Source organism: Alligator mississippiensis, chromosome 13, assembly GCF_030867095.1.
Source record: "Alligator mississippiensis isolate rAllMis1 chromosome 13, rAllMis1, whole genome shotgun sequence".
In the NCBI taxonomy this organism is placed as follows: domain Eukaryota; kingdom Metazoa; phylum Chordata; order Crocodylia; family Alligatoridae; genus Alligator; species Alligator mississippiensis.
Window position 1 is genome coordinate 53,570,772 of NC_081836.1, and position 24,814 is coordinate 53,595,585.

Genomic DNA, 24,814 nt, shown 5'->3' on the forward strand with positions numbered 1-24,814 from the left:
CACTTCTCAGAGAGATACAACCTTTTTCTTGTATATGCTGAAATACATGAATAGGCAAACCAAAGATGTTCCACCACCCATCAGTTAACAAGTTCCTTTACTCTTTCGCAGTGGCTGACAAAGTTGCTCACCTCATGGGCCTCAACTCTGGGGAGCTCCAGAAGGGCATCACCAGGCCCCGGGTGAAAGTGGGCAATGAGTTTGTGCAAAAAGGCCAGAACTTGGAACAATGCCAGAACTCTGTTGGCGCCCTGGGCAAAGCTGTCTACGACAAGATGTTCAAGTGGATGGTGGTCCGGATCAACAAGACCTTGGACACCAAGATGCAGAGACAGTTCTTCATTGGGGTGCTGGACATTGCTGGCTTTGAGATCTTTGAGGTACACCAAGCAAAGGAACCTCTTTCTGCAATGGGACCCTGTCACTTAGCGAAAAAATGTTTCTTTATTAGCCTTCCCTCCTTTAAAATGTTAGCCTTGGTATCGGTGAACACGTTAGCATATACCGCTATTGCCCAACGGGATCCGTCACTCAGTTAGGAGCATCGAACAGAGAGTTCTCCTGGAAAATAATGAGTGCAGAGCCTAGAGCTCATAATGAAGGAGTGAGAGATCACGTTGGGTCTTACTGTGGCCTGAACCCAGGGGTCTGCACTGGGAAAAGGAAAGCACGTATTTTGCAGGCACTTGTTAGATCCCCTGCATCTTCCAGGGCCTTCTCCCCACACGGTGAGTTGAGGGAAATGGCAACGGAGAATGAGGTATTCAGAGAAGACCAGACATAATGAAAACAACACTGGCACACTCACCTATGGCCGAATTCCTATCTCACGTACTCCTCAGAGGGCATCTGGCATAACCACAGGCATCAGCAGAGTTACTCTGGGTTGGCGATGGTCTAAATGAAATAGGAATTTGACCCTTAACATTAATAAAGTGTTGCTGTCTGGCAGCTATGTGGTATGGGTAGGGTCTGGAGACACATGTCAGGGGCTGCTGGACATACCCATTGCCTAGCACCTTTCTGTTCCCTTCCTCTCTGCAGTTCAACAGCTTTGAGCAGCTGTGCATCAACTTCACCAATGAGAAGCTGCAGCAGTTCTTCAACCACCACATGTTTGTGCTGGAGCAGGAGGAGTACAAGAGGGAGGGGATTGAGTGGCAGTTCATTGACTTTGGCCTGGATCTGCAGGCTTGCATTGAGCTCCTGGAAAAGGTAACCTTCCCAGCTGTCCTGATAAACTGGGGTGTGAAGAGCATGATTTCTCCATGCCTGGTTGCACAGAATGACATGATTAGAGATTAACTCAGTGGCTGGTGGCAAATGCAGCGAGGTGATATCCTTGCAAAGGGTGAAGATACCCCTCTGTGAAGTCCCAGCCCCAGCTGCCTACTGAGAAGGCAGTAATGTACTTTTCTGATCCTTTTCTCCCTGGTGATCTTTCCCCCCCCACAGCCCATGGGCATCTTCTCCATCCTGGAAGAGCAGTGCGTGTTCCCGAAGGCCACGGATGCCACTTTCAAGGCTGCCCTCTATGACAACCACCTGGGCAAGTCACCCAACTTCCTCAAGCCCAAGGGAGGCAAGGGCAAGGGAGCTGAAGCCCACTTTGAGCTGGTGCACTATGCTGGCACAGTAAGTGCAGAATACTGTGGTTTTTATTGTCATTATGTCCGTACAGATCTGGGTCCTCACAAAGACTCAGACCTGCTCTCACTGGGGGCAACAAAGAAACTCTCATGGGCTTTGGTGGGAACAGAGTTAAATCATTTTCATGCACAAAGCACACTAAACTTGATACATGACAGCACATTGTACTTCATGGGTCAAACTCCTTGTTGGAGTAAATTCAAGGAGCTCTGGTGGCTTCAGTTGAGTCATACCAAATCACCCTAGTAGGAAGTTTGGCTCCCCCGATGAAATGCCCTCTGGACTAGAGGACTTCAAGAGGTCCCTTCCAGTCCTACTTTCCTGTGATCCTCTCCTCCTCTCAAAACTCATCCCAAGTTGCCTTTACTAGAACAACAAATGAGATAAATTAAAAGCATCAGTTGGGCAACTGTGCGATCAATGATTTAACAGTCAGGCACTTTAATGGGTTATGAGTAGCAAGCCTGTCACTTCAACACACATGGGTTGGCACTGATTAAAAATTAAATCCCTACAAAATCATTTGGCAAGAATCCCCCTGGGGCCAAGACTTTGCTTTTTGGGGACATAGAGTCTCAGAGGTCGGTTACAAGGAAGGCCCTTTGGCCAGCGGGTTAAATTAATGGTTGGGTTTGTTTCTCAAATGCTGCTGGCATTCTGGTGCTCCCTGTGGCTTATCTAGCCTTCCTTGGGGCATGTGTCATGAACATTGTAGCTTCACTGCTGTGTTGTCAAGCAGCCGTGCTAATGCTGAGCAGCAGGAACGGTATTTATGCATATTACAAAACTCTGCCAGGTCCCCACACACTTGACTGAGTGGATGTACTGACAAAACACCATCAGAGCATGAATCACAGGGGCCTGTGCTCTATTCTTATTTCTACTGAGCAGCTTTTTCCATCCTCTGATAGCAAGCAGGTTTTCGAAGGCAAAAGTGCCTTCCCATGCCCAGATCCACACGCCTCCAGTGAGTTAATGCCAACCCTGTATCAGCATTTATTTTTTATGCTTCCTCTTCTTGCAGTAGATTTCTTCCCCCTTACTGAGAGGTCAGTGACCAACGGAGAAGCTTGTCCTCACGAACACACAATGGCAGAGAATCTGGAGTGTTCCCTTTGTTCCTCTCTCTCCAGGTCGGATACAATATTACTGGGTGGCTGGAGAAAAACAAGGACCCTCTGAATGAAACAGTGGTGGGCTTGTTCCAGAAATCGAACATGGCACTGCTCTGTGTTCTCTTTAAAGAGGAGGAGGCAGCAGCAGGTACGTAAGCATGACCCAGTCCAAGCATTGCCATGACACTGCAAACAAATGTGGTCAGTGGAAATGGAGGTCACCCCACATCTCATTTGTGTCCCTGTAATATTCTCTTTGGGGAGCAAATAGACGTGCGCACTGAGCCCAAGGAAAATTAGTGGCGCGACAAAAGGTAATAATAGACTGCTGCTTTATAGCGGTGGACATCCCTCAGCGCCGTGGTGGGAGAGTACGAGTGGTCTGAGCTGCTCGCACTCTCCAGCCACCCTGGTCAGGTGCTCTCGGGGTGTAAGGGTCCCTCAAGCCTTGGCCCACTTTCCCTGCTTGCAGAGAGGAACCTGGGGAATCTTGGGGTGCCTCTCCATACGCCCCACTTTCCCCACGCAGCCAGACCTGCTCCCCACGATCGCAGAGAACGGGTCTGGCTGAGTGGGGGAGATCACATCACCCCTTGTCCCGCACCACCAAGAGTGGGACAAGGGAGAACGTGCGTCTCACCCAACGGGATCTGCCCATTTAGCAACATGAGTGTTTTCCCCATGAGTGTGGACAAGATTAGGCCTGAGGATACTCAGGTAACAGGCTGTGCCTGCCTCTGTGATTCATCCATGCAGAAAAATGATCCAGCTCTGTTGTTGAAAATCACGCCCCTCTAGCACTACCAGAGGCAGCTGGCGTGCCCTCATGTTGAGTGCATTCAAGACTTTCTAGACTGTTGCCGCTGGAGCATGATTGCCTTTGAGAGAAGCATGGGTGCAGCACAGGGCTAATGGCACACTACAGTCCCCTCCGGTGAGAAGTGGCCTTCTGCTAACCAGACCAATGTCAAGTTTCTATCAACCAGGAAAAACTTGCTGCCTAGAAGGGCCGTCATCAGCCCAGCCTAGAGCACTGCCATTAAACAGGTGAACAGGAAAGAGCTTTATGGAAAGGTTTTTAAGATCCTCAATTATCAACAGATTGGGCTATGTTATCCTCTGGGTTACAGATGTATGCCTGTCTAATGACAGAGCAGTGTACCAATGGGATGGAGCGGAGAATTTGACCCAATTTGCATTTGTAATGACAACACGTTGGAACAGACTTGATTAATCAAATCTGCTGGGGTGTGGCAATTACCGCACTCCAGCAGACTCCAGCAGCATGTGTATTAGCGTCCCCGCACTGAAGAACAGAGGCAGAGGGCGCTTTAATTAAAGCTCATTGAACCAGCTTTAGTTAAAGCGCCCCTGCCACCATTTTTCAGTGTAGGGATGCCAATACACCAGACACACTCATTGCTCTCAAATTAAAGTGCTCCTCCCTCCCCTCCTGGAGCACATGTGAAAACACCCTTAGTTTACTCCTTTGCTTCTTTTCCAAGGGCTAAGTTCAGTCTGGAAGACAGGGCTCCCTTACAGGTGTAAATAAGTGAAAACAGCCAAAACCAGAGCAGAGTGTGGGCTTGGTCGGCACTTGTTCCTTATTCAAAGACTGTTTTATGCAGGGAGGACCATGCTGCTAGATAACAGCCTCTAATGAGCTGTATCTGTTTTAAATGCCACAGTCTATAATTTCCATATCCTACACGTGTGATGCATGCTAATCTTGTCTTCAGGTGCTACTACCAAGAAGCAGAAAAGAGGATCTTCTTTCATGACTGTCTCCAACTTCTACAGGGTAAGTGGTCACTCGCCCCTCACCCCTTGCCTATCCCCTTGCCCTGTTACAGCCCCCTTTACTGCAGTAGTCAAGCACCTCCCAGCCTTTTGAATGTGCTTTTCCCCACAGCTCCTGTGAGCTAGGGCAGTGTTAGCATCCTATTTTCCCAGACAGGAAACAGAGACATAGAAAGACTAAGGTCACAGCTGTGCTGCTTTCCTGATGAACCCTGCTGCTGAAAACCAGCCTTCCTTGCTTATTCTCTCTACATGCATGTGTTTTGGCAGTGAAGACCGGTTCAATGGTATCTGAGCACGTGCCCCATCTGAGTGCATGCCCGGTGCTGCTCCCAGGCTCTCGATCTCAGTCACACAGGAGGCCTGTAGCAAAATAGGGAACTGAACACTGGTCTGATCAACATTGCCTACCATTTCTACAGCACTGACACCATCCTGCCTGCTTCTCCGTAAGGCTGGTGCAGTACGCTTATTCTACCCTGCTACTGCTAGACATGGAGCAAACACCTCTACACCTCTCAGCATAGTTTTGGCTTGAAGATCATTAGTGAGATGGGGAAGGTTATAAGGGAAAAAAAGAAACCTTTGGGTATGCCTGGGGGTTTGTAAACTGGAATCCAGCTGGCAAAGTTTGGGTCAAGGGAACTCCAGGCCCGATTTGGATGATCTTCATTTGCTTTTATTATGCATCATGCTGCTGTTTCCTCCGTTCTTGATTGCTAGCAGCCTCTGACGGCCGTACGGCATTGTTCCCATTAGAGTTGGATCAGGTTGCTATGCATTGCCTTTCCTGTTCATCCTTTTTTAATCAACGTAACATGCTAGATAAATGTGGTGATACCACCCCTAGCAGCAGATCAGGGCCTCCTCCTATGACCAGTTCATGAAGTTATTCCTTTGGATCCAGAGGTACGAGTCCAGGCGCTTCACGGTTTGTTGTTTGTATTGAGGTAATGCCTGAAGGGATGGCTGTGAACAAGGGAATAAGGAGAAGTCACAACACCAGCTGTCTTGAATCCTCTCAGCTACCTTTAAAGGGGAAAATCTAGGGTTCAGACCCCCAAGGGGTCATTCCACTTCCAAGCCTGCCATGCTCTTCATTTGGCTATGAAGCATCACAACTGGCATTCACATTGTATGGCAGCTGTTGAGGGTGAATCAATTCACTGGAGACAAGGTGATAAGTCTTCAGCTTTTCTTACTCGTTGCACTTTTCCTCTGGCTTCAGGAGCAGCTGACCAAGCTGATGACCACTTTGCACAGCACAGCCCCCCATTTTGTACGCTGCATTGTTCCCAACGAGTTCAAGCAATCTGGTAAGTGTCTACAGCACCTCTGAACTACATGCAGGCAAAGCAAGGCAGTGCCTTCAGGACTAGCTTTGGCTGACTGAGCAGCAGATCTCTATCCAGTAATGAAAGAACAGGGGTCACCGCTTCACAGAACACCTCTACGTCCCTTCAAGGTAAAGTAGCATCAGACGAGATACCGAGAGACAGATCTATAGGCAGGATGGCTAATGAGCCCTGCATCTCTTTGTAGAAATCCAGTGAACAGGGAAATACAAGGCCCTGGAGCATACAAATTGGTGTCATTAACAGTGAGACTGCATTCTCTCTGGCTTATGACTTCATTGCAGGATTAACTATGAAAAAGAAACCTCCTGTTTCCACACATGTCTTTATCATGTAGTAAACTGGCAAGGAATGTAATAGAAACCACCAAACAGCAAAAGGACTTCTGTTAATGCCTGGTTAGCCACAATATATCGCTTCACCTCCTTGATGACTACTGAGAATACAGTTGTGTTGATGAAGGTGCTAGGCACTTCACCTCCTGGACTTTCCAGGTGCCACTGGACTCTCAGCAGTGCAATAACTACCCAGGGATGAGCATGATAGAGCAGATCCCAGGCCCCGGGAGTGGGTTGTTGAACATTTCAGGTTGCATTGTACCCTGCAGTAAAATGCAAGGCACCCTGTTTACATTCCCATCTCCTCCACTTCAGGCGTCCCCAGTCTGTTTCCAGAATGAGAGACCTCTGTGCCATGAACCTGCCCTGTCCCCCATCTCTGTGTAACTGCTGGCAAACTGCAGGAGAAGCTCCAGTTCTTGTGCTCCTTTCTAGGTTGGTTAGGTGAAACACTGACTCCTCTTCTGTGTGCTTTCCTTTTAGGGGTGGTCGATGCTCACTTGATATTGCATCAGCTGGCCTGCAACGGAGTACTGGAAGGCATCCGTATTTGCAGGAAGGGTTTTCCTAACAGGCTGCAGTACCCTGAATTCAAGCAGAGGTCAACATTATTTTTTTGTCCATGCATCCTTTATCCTTTCAGGGCACAGGCCCAAATGATAGCCTGTCTGATACATTTTCTCCTTGTAAGATGAGGAAATAGAGGAGCTAAGCTCCATTTGCTAATAATCCTCTTTCAACCAACCCTAAGAAAGAGAAAGCCTAGAGATGGCTGCCAAGTTCCTCCTAGTCTGCAATCCAGCATTATGTCTTTTACAACCTTTGTTGGAAGAGACTGACTGGAGTAGATGCCAACCCTTGCCTAGCTCTTTTATACTGTCCCCCACCATGGGTCTTACAACATGATGCGTGTCTTTGTCATTTTATAGATACCAGGTCCTAAACCCCAATGTAATCCCTCAAGGATTTGTGGACAATAAAAAAGCATCAGAACTGCTGCTTGGCTCTACTGGCCTGGGAGAAGATGAATACAAAATTGGGCACACCAAGGTACTATTTATTCCTACTAACTTCAGCCAAACCAGTCTAAGACTAAGACTCAATTTAAGTGTGTTAGCATGGGAAACTGTACTGATTTAAGATGATTTAAAAATGAGCTGCCTTGCGTATGCGATAAGGACATAGAGTTGAGATTTCTACAGTAACCTTAACTCTGTCCCTTCATGCAGAGATTGTCCTCAATGAATTACACAAATGCGCAACTTTAGACAGTGTCCTATAATGAAATAATGCAATGCAGAATGATACAAAGCATGCTTTTAGGCCCGGGCTAAAGTTTACACACTGTTACTCACTTGTAAATTGAGAAAAAACCCCCACTGACTGAGAACTTATCCTGGTTAAAAGATTTTGGCTTTTGACTTTCTAATCTTATTAGAGCATGACAACAGTTTGCATTTCTGCCTATGTGTCATAATGGGAGAGCCTATAGTAATGGACATGCAAAGGGGGAAGTGCTCCTGTCCTAAATTTGGTAACACTCAAACACTTTCCACTTCTCCTTTATCCTTCAATTCCAAAATACCTGATGGCCTTTCAATTAATTACATCTTTCTCCATCTTCATTTTACAACTAAGCAAGCCTAGATAGAAAGAGGGTAAATGACTTGGGCTAAGGTACAAAAAAAGCCAGTGCTAGAAGCAGAAATGGACCCCTGTACTACCTGTTTATAACATTCCTAACTTTCATATGCTATCCACAGACAGAGACAAAAGGAAAACGAAATATCACTGAGCAAGCCTCAATAATTGGAAACGCCTATCATAGACAGGAGTGCAACAGTTCACCGTCCATCATAGTTCTGGGGTCAGGCTGGGGTGCCAAGTTCCCATAGTCTTTTCTTGTTCTCCAAGGTGTTCTTCCGAGCTGGAGTGCTGGCCAAGCTGGAAGACATGCGAGATGACCGTCTAGCAAAGATCATGACCATGCTACAGTCCCGTCTTCGTGGCTACCTGATGAGGATTGAGTACAAAAAGATGCTGGAAAGAAGGTATCACTTTCAAGTATCAGAACTCGACCATGTATCTTAGGGGGCTTTCGAAACTATGATGCATACCAGTTGCTGTTAGGTATTGTGCAATGATACCCAGACTTCAGTCTCTTCATTTTGGTACCCAGCCAGAGTTACAGGGCAGCCCATGAGACACCTCCCTGGGGACCAGGATGCTAACACATCCTTGCTTTCAGGCCTCATGCAGTGGAGCCGTGCTACAGCAACAAAGCCACAAGAGCTCCATTGCCTCTTTTACATCCACACCACAGGGGGTAATAGTTGGTAGTAGACCTACGTAGTAATGAACCTATGAGCCCTCTGTTGAGATCCTACTGTAGCCCATGATGTAGTGAGCCTCTTGACATACAACCCCATGATACACAGAGTGCAGTCTTAGTATTTTTCTCCCTACCTGTGCAACAAAACTGTGGGGTTTCTGCTGCTTCTGGGGACCCCTGTGGCTGCGGGATGAAGGAGCGGGGGAAGAGAGGCAAGAACATCAGATTATTTTCTTGCTGGTGCACTCTATACATTTTCTCCAGCGTGTTAAAATATGATTCCTTACTTCAGTAGCAGCATTCTTTCTACGCCAATACAATCCCGTCGCTCTTTCATAAGAACATAAGCAGTGCCGTACTGGGTCAGAACAATGGTTGATCTAGCTCAGGATCCTGCCTCCAACAGTAGCAGAAGTGGATGCTACCGAGGGACAGCATTGAACCAGATATCTCTAGAGTGATCTCTCCTCTCTATTTAATACTGTCCCTGGCATCCAATATTATAAGTTTAGGGATGCCAGAGGAGACCTTTCCAACCATTCTGTTTAATAGTCTTTAATAAATCATTCATTACTTTTTCCAGTCTCAGAATACCACCACTAACCTTGTTTGCATCTGGAAGAATAGTGTTCTAGCCATTCCTACCCCTCTCAGGTAATGCTGCATGCAGACTCCAGTGTCCTGGTAGGGTTTCACCCCATTGACAGAGCAATGCCTACCCTAACAGTATTCCTGATACAAGAACATACATGCTATGGTACACAGACACTGCACTGTGCGCCTCTTCAAACAGTCCCTGGTTTAGAAAACAATTGTATGAATGGAAAACCACTTGGCAAAGTGGGGAAACATGAACTCAGTATTTAAGAGTGAACTCAGAAGCTGCCAAACAGGACATGGCTCATGGATTGATGTCCCTACTATATCTTCATATAACCAGGAATGTGACAGCTGTTCGTACATCACACCGCATGTTCTGCTTCATTGCAGGCTGGGCCTGATGGTAGTTCAGAGGAACGTCCGCAAGTTCCTGAAGCTACGCTACTGGGGCTGGTGGAAATTATACAACAAGGTGAGAGAAAAAACCCCAGAACCAAACCAACATCCGGAGTCTGTGGGATGAAACAGAGGCAGCTGCAGGCACTGAGAATGGGTGGGGATGCTGGGTTTTGAAGATAAGAGGTGAAATAAAAGAACAGCCTCATTCATTTACTCAGCGCTGGGTAAATATGCTCTCAGTGCCAGCTACTTTCTTGTTAATAATTAAATAGGGCAAGGAGCATGAATGATTTCTTCCACATCGATGCCTCAGGAGGACACTTCGTAATCTTAGTCTGAGCCTGCTGGTTCCAGGATATAGGAATGTGAATCTTTAGGAGGTTCAGGCCTTGGATCTCTGCCCTTGAGCAGGGCGACAAGGTTCTGAACGCAGATCGTTACGTTCTAAATTCTGGGAGAAATCTTTTCGGCCCATTTCTTCGCTGCCTCGGCAAGACATATCCTAAACAAGACAGGTGAATGGAGTCTTTCTGAGCCTCTTCCACCTGCAGGGGGTTAGTCGGACTTCACTTAGTCCCGTGATGGAAGATGAAGAGAGCGCCCATGCCATCAAAGGGACCACCATAGTGTGTGAAATATGGTGTGCCTGCTTTGTATGTGCCATGCCCCAAAACGGACGTAATGTAGCTGCCTTTGTGCCAGTAAAGAACTCCGAAGCAGAGGGCAGACAAGCACATCCCAAGGACTTCCCCAAGGTGCCTGGCTTGCACCCATTTTAGGATGTAGCATATGCTGAGTTCAACCCATGGAGGAGCAAAGAGCCTTCAAAGGACATTGAGTCAGACTCTGACCTCAGCTACAGCGGTACACATCCGTGGGACCTCTATTGCAGTCAGTGGAGTTCCTTTGAATTTATGCCATTGTAAATACTCTCAAAATTGGCACATTGTCCTGATGTCTCTGCTGAGACTCTGCCTTACTATTGTTTATAGTGACAGCCCTTCCTAAAAGTCACATCACTCACACGACTGATGCAGCAGTCTGCACCAAAGCAGGCATTTCAGAAACCTCCTGGCCCATTTCCATGGGTTGAAATACTTGAATAGAGCATAACATTTGAATGACACTTGGCAGCATGCAGGAGAAGTAACTGAAAAGGGGATCTGTTTGTGAATCTCACTGCTTGAATTGCTTCCTTCTAGGTGAAGCCTCTGCTGAATGTGGCCCGGCAGGAGGATGAGATGAAGCAGAAGGAGGAGGAGCTGAGAAGTGCCATGTCCAAGACTCAGGAGCTCGTTGATCGTGTCAAGGAGCTGGAGGAGAAGAATGCCACCCTCAGCCAAGAGAAGAATGACCTCACCATCCAGCTGCAGGCCGTGAGTTATCCAACCAAGGGCAGCTGCAGACTATACCTTCTCCTTGTGTTTGCAAAAGGGCTTCAGCTTGAGCTTTTCTAATGGCTACAAAGGGCTTGTCTTAAGACTCTGGGATGAGTAAAGAGCAGTGGGAGACAGCATGTGACAACCCCAGAGAACCACTACATACCTCAGAGAAACCCATGTATCCAAAACAGCAGGAGGAAGGTTGCCTAATGGCTACAGCAAAGGAGTCCTGACATCCTCCCTACCCTGCCCACTGATCCTTATTGTGGCCTTAGGGCAAGATTTTCAAAAGTAGCCTTGCATTTGAGAGGTGCCTGACTGGTAATCACTGATGTCTAAAGATGCTGAGCAAGCAGAGCTAACATCAGCGAGTCTTCAGTGATGGGAGAACAGTCAGGAGCTCCAGCAAACAGCCCCGGTATCTCTTATAAGTTAACATCTGCAGCCATGAGAGACCTAAGCTGCAACAGCCTCTAACAAGACAAATGCTGCAATTCCCTCTCTCCACTAGGAACAAGAGAGCTTGATGGATGCTGAGGAGCGTGTGACCCAACTCATGAAAACTAAGATGGACATGGAGAGCCAGATCTCAGATATGAGAGAGCGCCTGGAGGAAGAGGAGAGTGCAGCCAGCAGCCTGGGTGCCAACAAGCGCAAACTCGAGGCTGAGCTCAATGATCTGAAGCGTGACCTGGAGGGACTGGAAACCACCTTGGCTAAGACGGAGAAAGAGAAGCAGGTATAAAGCATCATCCGCATCTGAAGTTCTCATTTCCTCATGTTAAAAACTAGGGGAAAGAAACCACCCAGAAATGCTTTTGTTGTGTGAGTGCCTATTGATAGGTTAGTGCCAAAGCTCTCAGCTAATCCCTGTCTGATGTTCTTTCTTGAATATCCTCCAAACACCCGTCATTCCTTGTCGTGGAAAGGGAAGGATCTGAAGCTGTACCCCACTCCTTACTGCCCCTTACTTGAAGGAATAATTTGTCTGTAACTTGCAGGAATCCATCTAGAGCACTGGTTTTCAACCTGTGGTCTACAGACCCATGTGGGTCTGCAGGCTGTGCTTAAGTGGTCCGTGAAAAATGACTTTGATCAATCAAAAGTATGTGAATACACACACTTACAATTCAAAGGGGTCCACACCTCCATTTGAAATGTTGTAGGGGTCTGCAAATGAAAGAAAAAAGGTTGAAAACCACCGATCTAGAGATTTTCAGATCTCCTCCACGTTCTATATTTATTGCTCACCGCAGAATTCTTGTGGCTTGGCTTATAAAATATGCCTCAGTAAGTTTCCTGTAGCTTCCTTCTCCCCTCTCCTTCCGCTTCCCCGAAAACATTTCTTATCTGGAATATGCAGAGAAGTTTAAAATCTAGAGAACAGGAGTTGTGTCAGCAAATATTTGTAGCTTCCTCCTGTTTGATGTCTAGAATGGGGGAGAAATTATTAACAGGGGTCCAGATTCTGGCCTTCCCTGAGTTAAAGACCTTCAGGTGAGTCGTGACACTTCTCCTTGATGCTGCTTGAGGCTTACTTGGCTGGTTCTGACCTGTGCTGTATTAACTTCCCTGTCTCCAGGCGCTGGACCACAGAGTGCGAACTCTGAGTTCAGATCTCGCTGTCCGGGATGACACGATTGCTAAACTTCAGAAGGAAAAGAGGGCTTTGGAGGAACTTCACCAGGTAAAATATCTGCTGCATTGTGTTTGTTTTACTCCAAGCTCATCATGCAGTTTATACTCTGGTAAACAGAAGAAATGATGAATACTTTCACCAGAACATGATAATCACAGTACAAATGGGATGGGATCCTAGGTCTCAGCTCTTCTGGGAATTTCTGTTTCCCTAGGAGTTACCCATTGCAGAACGGTAAAATCCTGCCAGTTCACGTCAGTGGCTGAGAAATCTAATGCAAATTGCTAAATTTTGTGTGAATGACTGCGAAGTGCATCTTATGCTATTTGGGCATGTCCATTGCTAGGGCCTTTGGGCAAGCAGAATGTTTTCCTTATGTACAGTACCAAGCCAGCTGCCAGTGTCATGCTTAGCAAATAATAAGTTGTAATAATTACACATAATATTAGCAATAGCACTGAACTGGCAAGTGTTCTGAAGTATATTTACTAGAAGTATTGAAGTCCTAGCAATGAAAACCCCGTTACAGTCCTCACTTGCTATGTGAAGACTGCCATGTTTTCTGTACAAGTGATGGTGTATGGACTGGTCAAGAAAAACATGAATTGAGTTTTTCAAACTCAAAAAAATGAGTTCTTCTGTAATAGAAAATAGTGCCATTGGAATAAATTCTGCAGATCATATTGAAGACTTATCCAAGTCTGGGGATGTTTTGCCCAAATAGGCCCTGAGCAAGAAGGGCTGTAGGACTTTGCTTATGATTATTAATATCTATCAAATTTAATTTTAAAACCCTAGGAAATTCCATGAATCACTTACAAACCTTTTAACCCGATGAGCCCTCACTGAGAGTTGGCGTAGAGACCATGCTTTTCTTGGCTGCTACTTTTCCATACATTGCCGTCCACTGATGACATTCTCCTCTTTGTCTCTCTTCCTAGAAAACTCTAGATGACTTGCAAGCTGAGGAGGACAAGGTGAATCATCTGACCAAAACCAACAGCAAACTTACCACTCAGATCCATGAGGTGAGGAATGCTTGATACGGGACTTTCATTACTACAACATTTCATCTAACAACATGCGCAGGTTTGGTTACAACACACTGAACGCCGCTGGTAAACCTCACCTGGACCTGGCTCTACCGACCCAGTTTGTCAAAACAATCTTTGACCTTGATCCCACTCGTCTTTTTTTTTTCTGTTCAGGTGGAGGACAACTGGGAGCAGGAGAAGAAGATCCGTGGGGAAGTGGAGAAAGCCCGTCGAAAGGCAGAGGGTGACCTCAAAGTGACCATTGAGAACCTCAATGAGATGGAGCGAGCCAAGCTGGATTTGGAGGAGGTCATTAAGAAGTAAGTGTCAATTGAACCAGAATCTCATTGACTGCGAGGATACAGTGGAGTTCAAACTGTGCAGCACCAGAGATCTGATGGTCTTAAATGCATCCAAAAAACCCACTTCATTAAAAAATGACTGGTAAAGTTTGCATTTATAACATGGCATCTTCCATTATTAACCTAATGCCAAGCAGAAATGTTATACAAGGGTTAGATTAAGGGACTAAGCATCATTTTACCAGCTGATGAAATCAGTATAATCACCATGATGTTGTGAAGTTTAAATGATTCTTATTTCTATAAGACTTTTGTGATCCTTGAACAAAAAACATTACAGAAATGCTAAGTATCATTGATAAATAGCTCGTTGTTATAGTGTTGCCATTGACTACCCCAGTGATGGGTCTGCCAGCATTTCTTTGACATACCTCCACTTAAAAATTAACTTAAGGGTACAAATTAACAGCTATGTATTATCCAAACCACCAATTTTGTTCATTAAATGGCGAAATAACTAAGTAAATGAATACAGCTGCTAATAAGTAGGTGCAAGCCTTAATAAGGCTGATCTTTGCACAATGATCAGCAGGAAATATAAGGCTGCTTCAGTGCAAGTATGAGTGAAGGCTATGTGTGGACACAAGTACAGTCAAATAGTAGGGTTAGTCCTCCACACTATGTAAAGCTTCAAGCCCTTCTTGGCACATTCTGCTTTCACTTTTGGGAGTGAATTGCAAAAAGGGGCCAGAAATAGGTGTGACTGAGTAAAAATAGGCTTAGATACCAATGCATATTATGCTAATGAGGCTGTTAGTTATGCATTGCCTTCTTAACCCTCCTTTCTGCTACCAGACAAGGCAGAAAGAAGGATTCCTTAAAAACCTCTTTTGCATTTAAATACTGGGTTGTAAAATCCTTGTAAAAAGTCCCAACTACCCTGTGATGCTCCTTCTGCCAAGATGAAATCCCTGAAAGCCTCTTGCGACTCTTCTTGCAGGAGAGACATGGAAATCAATTCTGTCAACTCAAAGATGGAGGATGAACAATCCCTGAATTCCACGCTGCAGAGGAAACTGAAAGAGCACCAGGTACAGAGCACTTGGATTATGTTCACCCTAACAGCCTCTTTTTGTACTCTATTTCTTGTGCCGAGGCCATAGAAATGACCAAATTCACATAACAAGTTAATCCACGCTCCTCAAAAGGAGCTGGATCAGCCTACGGAGACCCTCATCATTAATCAGAGACAAAGGACATCACTGAAAAACTGCTCAAAATGAAGCCAGTCATGCCAAACATTTGTGACTCTGGGATTAGATTTTCTATATAGCATTACCCGACTGTGAATCGGGAGTAACTCTGCATAGGTCAATACAGTCACGCCAGCATTCTGGGTAGGGTGGGAACTAGTCCCCATTTCTAGGTAGGGTGGGATCTAGTCCCCACTTCCCCAGGAATGAGGACAAATGTCAGCTGCTTTTTCTTGTCATGATTTATAAGACAAAGTCCTTAGAAAATATGCTTCATGGAAAACAGCAATTCCATGCTGTTTGATCTTTCTGCTCAAAACAGAGACAGGGCCCTATGATTCTTTAAGCCCTCATATATGTCACGCAACTGTGAAGCGGCCTCTTTCTTCCCAGATCAATACATCATTCTGTAGAGCTCAGCTCCGATACATTGCCTTCCTTTAAGGGAGATTTTTTTTCCCTTAACTGGTCTGAGCGAAGATCTCGGCTGTGGAATCACTTGCCCTGTAATTCACAATAAATCAATGGTTTATCCCCACCTTCAGTCTTCGGTTCCCACTCCTTTTCCCAGACCTCACTTCCTGCTGTGATTGTATAACTGCAGTCTCTGCTTTAACTTAAAATTCATCGCAGATGTCCTGTCACACTGGTGCAGCAAGAAGGAAGCTGATCAACTGCAGGCGCTTTCTGCTCTGCTGGTATCTAGCCAGTGAGTATGGCTGGCAGCGAGTTGAAAATCAAAACTAGGCTAGGGACTGCTGTACAGCACTGACTCCTCTCACTAGGAGTGGCGATGTGGCCCAACAAGAAATGCTTGGCCCACAGGAAAGAAAGAAAGCACTTGGCGTAAACCCCCCCGCCCAAGGAGAACTTGTGGTGCCCTTTGGAAGAGAAACGTTTTTTGTTTTCATCCAAAATAATCCTGTTTCTGGTGTTTCACCAAAAAGGCGGTATTTTCCATAAGAAATCCAGCCCCATTTTTCTACCAACCAGCCTTTGAGGCTGCAAGGCGTCCAGTGGGTTACCCACCATCTCCCCCACACAGGAACAGGATGAAAATATGCGTCTTTGTCTGCAGAAGAGAAGACCGAGGGGGCATTTAATAGCAGCCTTTAATTCCCTGAAGGGGGATTCGAAAGAGGCTGGAGCTGGACTGTTCTCAGCGGTGGCAGATGACAGAACAAGGAGCAATGGGCTCAAGTTGCAGCAAGGGAAATGTAGGCTGCATACTAGGAAAAAGTTTCTTGCTAGGAGGGTGGTGAAGCACAGGAACAGGTTACCCAGAGAGGTGGTGGCATCTTCATCCTTGGAGGTTTTTAAGGCCTGGCTGAATGAAGCTATGGCTGGGATGATGTAGTTGGGGCTAGTCCTGCTTTGAGCAGGGGGTTGGACTAGATGTGACCTCTTCCGCTCCCTTCCAACCCCAATTTTCTATGATTCTGTGATCTTGCCAAGGATCAAATACCTATACGTGACATCATATAAGATGTAAAACTAATTGATAAGAAAGTCCCAGTGAAAATGATGTTTGTTAGTTGGAAGACCTATTCTGGATCTTTTTTGGTTTATTTAGGGCCAAATTCAGCAGCCTAGGAAATCCGGCCAGAGAAGTGGATAGGCTGGAGGTGTTCTGACTACACAGCGAAGAAGTTAGAACTTGCATACGTACTTGCATAGTTTCCTTGTGATTGCCACAGTCCTTTATACTCAGATATAAATGCTGTGCCGTTTATTTTGCCTTTACTATAATTTGACATGCCAATGTGTATCCTACAGGCCCGTATTGAAGAGCTGGAGGAAGAGCTGGAAGCTGAGCGTGCCTTGAGAGCTAAGGTAAAATTATCCTTCCAAAGGGAAAAAAACTCAGCAAACTGAAAACACCACAGGGATCTCATAAAAGACTGTACATTACTTATAAAAGGCTTGGTAAGGTAATAAAATAAATAAACCTTCCCCATAAAGGACTGAAATCAGCAATGCCAAAAAGATCTATCTTGAATTAGCAATTTCTGTCCAGTCACCAGTAGCCTATGGCATGAAGATCCATCACTCCAAATGCCATAAGCCAGTCCTCTAACTAGAAGTCTGGAGAAAAGCTAGTACATGAAGGGGACTTGCAGAGTGAAGTACCCTCCCATTGCTGGCAGAGGCCTTGTGGGTCAGGAGAGGGGCAATTTGGGGGAAGTTGGCAGAACTGGTTATTTTCTGTCCTGTGCTTCAGCCCCGAAGCTATCCCTCTGTCTCTTTGCACAGACATAACTATGTATGCCTCCTATATAATAAATCTCACACAAATTGTATGGGAGTGATTGAGAAATGTATGATCAGCCTTGGTAACGATGGATCATTCATGCTCAGAAAGAACGTATAACTATGACGTATATGAATGTATAACTATAACCTGAAGTGCTTTCTATGACTAATATGCATTGGTAGCATCAGTAATACCAGACATTTCCAGTTTTGATTCTCTTTGCCAGTGCTAACTAATTAATTCTCAACCATGCAATGAGGTAGGTGAGTATTATTAGCACAATTATACAGATGGTGAGACTGAAGTCCACCACTTCTGCCTTCTGCCTCCTTGGCTAGGTCCATCTGGTCCAGGAGGCAGAAGGTATTAATGGTGGAGCTGGGATGAGAGCTCAGACATACTTGGTTCCCCATCTGTGCCTCACTCATGATGGCTGATTCCAAAATGACCACAAGGCCACAGGAAGTGACCAGCAACTGGCTTGTAGACTACCCAAACCTTTCTCTCCTTTCCAATGAATGGTTGGATGATAAGAGTAAGCAGTTGTCCATGAGATATTCTGAGGGTTGACAAGTGATGTGCTAGTCCAAAAAGTCTGGGAACCACTGTACTAGGAGAAATTCACTGAGAAATAAGGAACAAGTGACAATGTCATTCCCACCTTCTCCCTAGGTGGAGAAACAGCGCAGCGATCTCTCCCGTGACCTCGAGGATCTCTCTGATCGACTGGAAGAGGCCGGAGGTGCCACTACAGCCCAGGTTAGTCCATTGGAAGAAGTGCATCTGACCCCTTCGTTCCCTTTTCTCAAAGAAAGTAACATGGTAATGAACTGGGAATCTACCCAGGAGGAGACTGCAGAATCAGTCCTGAACTAGTAAGCAGCCAGATTTCTATACCCTCTTCCATCCCAACTGCCTCCCAGCCCCACTCCAAAACACCACCTACTTCCAGAAGAAGTGCCAGAGACTCCATGGTTCAATAAGCCATAAACTTCACTCTTGCTATTGATATTAGATGAAAGACAGCCCAATACTGCAGTGATGGGTAGCAATATAACACCCTAAACTTGGTAGGTGAAAGATTTTCTGATGGAGCTGTTCACCAGCCCGTAGAAGGCCTGAGCACATTTCCTGTGGGGTCCAGAATGAAAAATATATGGCCTGAAGTCCAGAAAATGTTCCTATTAGAGCTTCAGGTGGTCAGCGTGCAGGTGGTCAGCTCGGTCTTGAGGGGGCAATCACAGATAAATTCATGCAGCTACCCTAGGGATGGTTGCTACCCAACAGCATGAGGCAACTGAAGCAAAAATGAAAGGCATCCAACATCCCGTCAAAGAAAGCAACTCCCCTGAGATATGTGCTGAGAATCTGGGCCTCCCCTGCTCCCAGCTGATGGTTCGCACACTTTCCGTTCTCAGATCGAACAGAACCGCAAGCGGGAAGCTGAGCTGCTGAAGCTGCGGCGGGAGCTGGAGGAGGCAGCCCTGCAGAGTGAAGCGACTGCCTCCACGCTGCGGAAGAAGCACTCCGACGCCATGACCGAGATGGGGGAGCATGTAGAGAACCTCCAGAGGGTGAAGTCCAAGCTGGAGAAAGACAAGCAGGTCATGAAGGCTGAGATCGACGATCTCAGTGCCAGCATGGAGTCTCTCCAGAAATCCAAGGTAAGGTGTGAACAGCGGGTCACTCCGAAACTCAGTGGGGCTGCACGTGTGTAAGTGCGGACAGAACCTGACCCACTGCGCTTTGACTTAACATGAGACAAAACAGTTGTTTAGGGCCTGACTCCATGAGGATCTTCAGATTGCACTTTTTGGACTGCTTGCATTGTCCATATAAGCTATTTCATTATAACTGTGCATACATTGGATGTGCAAGTAGAGCAGGAGTTGGTGCCTTGAGTCTTATTCTGCTTGACTGACCTCACTGTTGGCTTGCAGCTGAATTCTGAGGCCCATGTCCGCAAACTGGAAGACAGCTTGTCTGAGGCCAATGCCCGGCTGTCAGAGATGGAGAAGAACCAGGCTGAAATTAATGCCATCAGGACCAGGCTCCAAGGTGAACCCCCTTCTCTGTCTTGACATCTCGGTGCCACCCTCTGCCCCTCCTCATTCTTCAATCTTTTCTCTAGCTCTGCTGGCCTCTCTGCCAAGTCTTTCTCACTTTATCTCTCTTTTGGTTCATCTGGACTGAGTTATTTCATCTCATGCTTGGTTTTTGCACTTGATCCCGCAGCTGAAAACAGCGAGCTGAGCCGGGAGCACGAGGAAATTCAGAGTAGGTTTACCCAGGTTGTCCGCGTGAAGAGTTCCCTCACCTCTCAAGTGGAGGAGTTCAAGAGGCAACTCGATGAAGAGTCCAAGGTATGAATGACAGTCAAGCAGAGTGCCATGGAGGGGGTTACAGGCACCTGTGTGCACTGCTTCCTCAAATAGGGACTCTTGGATTGTGTTGATGACTCAGCTCACAATGGTCTATAATAGGGTACTAAAAGCCAATTATCACTAGCACTTTTTATCCACAGATCTCATTGCTCAGAACCATTAATCTCTTCCCCAGCTCATGTGAATGAGGAGAAAATAAAGTCTCCTGATTTCCAGGCTGATGCCTCATCCCCTGGACCATGCTGCTATTGACTTAAAATTAACTACAGTTGGAACAAAGCTTTAGCTGTATATCAAGTATATTTATGGCTATGTCTGCTAGCCTGGAGACACTCTCCATGTTTCTCAGGCTGGCTCAGTTTACCCAGTGGATCATTCCACCGTGAATTGATCTTAAGTCATGGCAGGGAGTTGTCTCCCATCTCAGAGCGAGATAGAATGGGCTTTCCTGATCACTCAAATGAAGCATCAGTCTGATGGGAAGACTGATCATGATGAATGGCCAAATTCATGCCCTTAACGGCAGGAGTGCAATTTAGTCATTGCAATTACACCTTTGTAGTGAGAGCAGAAACTCACTGTATGACCAGAAACATATTTTGGTTGTGGCCTTAAGTGTTTCTAGTTGGCTCAGAATTGAAAACCCTGGGAGCAACTCCAGGGTATTCGTTAGTCAAAAGGACAAATAAACAGTGATGCTTTTGGTATTTCTAGTCTCGTAGTACTGCTGTTGTCAGCCTGGCCAACACCAAGCATGACCTTGACCTGATAAAAGAGCAGATGGAGGAAGAACAAGAGAGTAAATCTGAGTTGCAGCGCCTGGTCTCTAAGCTCAATACTGAAGTCACAACGTGGAGGACAAAATATGAGACTGATGCCATTCAAAGAACAGAAGAGCTAGAAGAAACCAAGTGAGCTTTCAACTTTTGTGGAGCTACAGAGGGGAACTACTGTCAGAAGTAGCCAATGTCATTATTTAGTTTGGTAGCTGAAGGAGTTGGAGCTCATGTCTGTGAGCTACTGGAGCTCAGCTTGAAAAGATAGAGAAAGCGAGAGCATTCTGGCCAGGAGGAGGAAAGATGGAACGATGTCTGCAATAAATATGCAAGGAAGGGTGGGAACTAAAACACCTGGTCTCAAACACAGCTGACCCATTCATGGTAGAGACAGATTAGGAAACCCCTCACACACTGAAAAACACCCTGTAGCTCCCGCAGTCCTGTCCAAGTCAGTGACATTACTTGTGGAGTACTGAGCTACCAAACTAGAGAACAGTGGTCAGCCTGTGGCCCTTAGGGATTGATAGAAGGGATATTATCAGAGCTGGAAAGGTTAGAAACCTGAGCCATCATTGGTGGTGAGCCCTCCAGAAAGATTTACTAAGGATCCTTCCCCCCTCCCAGTGGTGGCACGGGTTAGAGATCTTGGAGGTGTCACTCTGGGTTATAGTTCTTGACTCAGATCTAATAGCTCTGTTTCATTTTAGATGTTATAGGCCAGGTATGAAGGGATAGACTGGAGAGCAGGGAGGGCATAGATCGGTTTCTCCTTGCTTTGCTCCTACCCGTTACATCCCTGAGGATAAGGCCAAGATTGCTCTTGTGCCAACAGACCAGCCAAGGGTAGAGGGCTGAGCTGGGGCACCCACCTTCCACATCGGCCACCCTCTGGCACCTTGTCAAAGGATGCTGTGGTCCCCTCTCCAGCTTCCCCAGCGGCTGACTTCATTCTGAGTCAGAAGGAACACCTCTGGCAAGTCCTACCACGAAGGTGTCTTTCTGCCGCAGTGCAGGCTGAAACAGCCCTGTTACTGTAACTTCACTGAGCTGCCTGTATTCGTGTATTTGCTTGCAAAGTCTGTTGGCCTCTGCAGTAAAATTTGATGGATTGCAACAAATGCTGCACAACCACTGAGAAGCCATGTGGCTAACTGAAGTTCACAGAAAACTAAACAGTGCTCAAAGCCCTGGCAAGAGAGGATAGTAAAGTTTTCAGTCAATCTTCTTTGGGTCTATTGACCTTGATGGTATCCCTCTGAATGTGCGTGAGGAGGCAACAGCAGGGGAATCCTCTTTCTCTTTTCTGTTTAGTTCATGCTTTAAAATATTCCTGCCTTTCCACTCTCAGGAGAAAGCTGGCCGCGAGGCTCCAGGAGGCTGAGGAGACAGCTGAAGCTGCTCAAGCACGAGTCGCCAGCATGGAGAAAACCAAGCAGAGGCTTCAGATAGAAGTGGAAGACCTCACTCTTGACCTGGAGAAGGTAAGGGATCCCATGATTCAAGCACAAGATCCTGTCTAAACAATACATCCCAGGAAGCTGTAGGTCCTGATTCAAAGCCCTCCATTGGCTTCAGTGAGCTTTAGATCAGGCCTGATTCACATTATTTTTAAGGTCCCAATAGCACACCCCAATGCCAGTAACAGCAAGGAATTAGATTTATCCCATCATGTATATATGCAGAAAATGGTGGCAGAAATCCCACAGGGACATGCAGTGTGTGCCTCTTAGTCAGGTGAATTAACCAGCTTCCAGTAGCAGCAAAATCAAGAGTCCATATGGAGAGCCAGCTATTCTGTGTTGCAATACAAGGTGATCCTCTCTTCTGCAAAGCTATGCCTACGATGACATCTTCGGTCCCATTTTCCACTTTTGCACTACCGCTGTTCACAGCAGTGGTAGGAATGCTATTATAGACTACCCACTGGTGTTTGAGCCACCATACCATTTTACCTTTCTTTTTTTACCGTATCTAGAAAACATGATAATGAAAAAACAGCAATTAGTGGTGCCACTGCTTTGCTACACTAGTATCTCCCTAATTGCTACCAGCTGCAGAGGTGTGTCAATGATAGTGCAGTCACACGAAATTGGAATAAAAATGCTAGTTAAATCAAGCCTAAGGGTAGCTCTAAAGCCCGCTGAAGTTAATGGGTGTCTTTCCGAGGCTAAAGAACATGCCCTGAGAGCTGACAACTGCACCACACTGTATTTGTGTGGAGCGAGGGTTCGTTTCAGCACCACTCTCCTTAATGCCACTATTATTTTCTGAATTGGTTCTTGTACTGTGTTTATTAGCATGGTATGTGAGCTCAGATAAGGATTGTAAGAGACTGAGAAATATTTACGGGCAAAGTTGTGAAGCTCCAAAAAAGAAAAATACACCTTTATCCATTTCCCTTTTTGATGACACAGTTTAACACCATCTAAAATAGTTTTAGATACTGTCTTGTTTGCAATTAGACTCAGAGTAATTCTAAAAGAGCCACAGGGTGCGACAAGGAAGGGAATGACAAACAGCATATCCGGGCAAGAAATATCTGGAGTGGCAAACAGTGGTTTCACAACCGCCTTGGAAGCACAGAAGCAAAGGAGACTTTCACACCAAAGGGAACTTGGTGATCTTGTTAAATCCCTAATGGCAAGGAGAGAAAGCCTAGTAAAAACTGTAATTATCCATTCAGAGTGACCAAGGGGAACTCTGCCAGTCTGTAGAGCTGCTGCCAGTTTCTCCGTGGCTGGCTGGCAGAACATGCAAAGAAATGATGCGGAAAGCAAAACTTGTGTACAGCGAGCACTTGGCTTTCTCCCTCCAGGCCAATGCTGCTTGTGCTGCCCTGGACAAGAAGCAGAGGGCTTTTGATAAGATGCTGGCAGAGTGGCAGCAGAAATGCGAGGAGCTGCAAGTGGAGGTCGATAATTCCCAGAAGGAGTGCCGCATTTACATGACAGAAAACTTCAAGCTCAAGACAGCCTACGAGGAAGCCCTAGAGCACCTGGAGTCTGTTAAGAAAGAGAACAAGACTCTCCAGGGTAAGTACCGGTTCAGTGTGAAAAACTGCCATGAATCCCCAATAGCCCCTGGATTCCTACAGGATCATATTTTCCAGCTTGTCCTCAATTTTCTCCTTTTCAGCAGTGCTTTCATGTATTTTCGATGCCTAGTAACAAGCATAGTCCAGATTCTGCTCATGGGGACAACTTGACCCATCCTGTCTACACACACAAGCACACACACAAGCACACTGCACAAAACCAAAGCAAATTGAGAATGCAACTGCAGTAAGTGTATTGCTTCAAGGGGAACCACTCCAGAGGATACCTGGGGGGGCTCTGTAGGCTTTACTGATAATGCGCAGACAGATTGGAGAGCACATCAGAAACTTGTTTTTGTAGCCTCAGGATTAAAGGTAGAAGCAGTAACTCCTGCGCATCCATGCGGGGCTTATCTCTAAGGCTGCAGAAGACGAGGGAAGCTGGACTAATGGTTAAAGCACTGAACTAGGATACATGAAACTTGGATTTTGTTCCCAGCTCTGGCCTTGAGCTCTCGCTGTAACTCTGAGCTGGTTGCTTAACCTGGTTGCAGTGCTGGAATTAGCCCTTCATGCAAAATCTCCATTTCCCTTCCTCAGAGGAGATCAAAGATCTGATTGACCAGCTGGGCGAGGGAGGGAAGAGCGTGCATGAGCTGCAGAAGATAAAGAAGAAGCTGGAGATTGAGAAGGATGAACTGCAGGTGGCACTCGAAGAAGCAGAGTCTTCCCTGGAGGTAACAACTGTATAGTTGTGACAGCTGCCTGTCGGGGCCCGGTGTGCAACCAGCACACCTGCTGGCCTTTTTCCAGGGAATGACTCGCTTATATTTTACCTCTTAAGAGCCGTTCTTTCATACCTCTTGTACGTCTGCTGACAGGTTGAAGAGAGCAAACTGGTCCGCATTCAGCTTGAACTGGCGCAGGTGAAAGCTGATATCGACAGAAGGATCCATGAGAAGGAAGAAGAATTTGAAGCTACGCGGTATGAAACTGTTGACTTGCTCACCCATACGTACTTGGGGGCTTTGGACATAATACACAGTGCCGTGGCGGAAGGGGAATGAATAGTCTTGCATCCAAGTCTGTGTTTGCTCAGCTGATCTGTTGGATGGGATCTGACATAGTTGATGTATTACTGGATTATCTTTTGTAAAGAAACAG

The 24,814-nt window shown here is 46.2% G+C and overlaps 1 protein-coding gene across 1 annotated transcript in view; it reads left to right on the plus strand.

Annotated features, from left to right (window-relative positions):
- Nucleotides 1-24,814, plus strand: part of LOC102571382 (myosin-16) — a 41,652-nt gene that overhangs the window by 9,230 nt on the left and 7,608 nt on the right. The window contains exons 11-36 of the mRNA XM_014604303.3: nucleotides 112-380; nucleotides 1,045-1,215; nucleotides 1,456-1,635; nucleotides 2,784-2,913; nucleotides 4,505-4,566; nucleotides 5,794-5,881; nucleotides 6,742-6,859; nucleotides 7,188-7,308; nucleotides 8,173-8,309; nucleotides 9,581-9,662; nucleotides 10,792-10,965; nucleotides 11,483-11,710; nucleotides 12,554-12,658; nucleotides 13,552-13,638; nucleotides 13,819-13,964; nucleotides 14,947-15,037; nucleotides 16,976-17,032; nucleotides 18,126-18,212; nucleotides 18,872-19,117; nucleotides 19,394-19,511; nucleotides 19,689-19,816; nucleotides 20,552-20,748; nucleotides 21,965-22,097; nucleotides 23,432-23,648; nucleotides 24,251-24,387; nucleotides 24,532-24,635. Coding sequence (XP_014459789.1) covers nucleotides 112-380; nucleotides 1,045-1,215; nucleotides 1,456-1,635; nucleotides 2,784-2,913; nucleotides 4,505-4,566; nucleotides 5,794-5,881; nucleotides 6,742-6,859; nucleotides 7,188-7,308; nucleotides 8,173-8,309; nucleotides 9,581-9,662; nucleotides 10,792-10,965; nucleotides 11,483-11,710; nucleotides 12,554-12,658; nucleotides 13,552-13,638; nucleotides 13,819-13,964; nucleotides 14,947-15,037; nucleotides 16,976-17,032; nucleotides 18,126-18,212; nucleotides 18,872-19,117; nucleotides 19,394-19,511; nucleotides 19,689-19,816; nucleotides 20,552-20,748; nucleotides 21,965-22,097; nucleotides 23,432-23,648; nucleotides 24,251-24,387; nucleotides 24,532-24,635 — 3,613 coding nt within the window. The remainder of the gene's footprint in view (nucleotides 1-111; nucleotides 381-1,044; nucleotides 1,216-1,455; nucleotides 1,636-2,783; nucleotides 2,914-4,504; nucleotides 4,567-5,793; nucleotides 5,882-6,741; nucleotides 6,860-7,187; nucleotides 7,309-8,172; nucleotides 8,310-9,580; nucleotides 9,663-10,791; nucleotides 10,966-11,482; nucleotides 11,711-12,553; nucleotides 12,659-13,551; nucleotides 13,639-13,818; nucleotides 13,965-14,946; nucleotides 15,038-16,975; nucleotides 17,033-18,125; nucleotides 18,213-18,871; nucleotides 19,118-19,393; nucleotides 19,512-19,688; nucleotides 19,817-20,551; nucleotides 20,749-21,964; nucleotides 22,098-23,431; nucleotides 23,649-24,250; nucleotides 24,388-24,531; nucleotides 24,636-24,814) is intronic.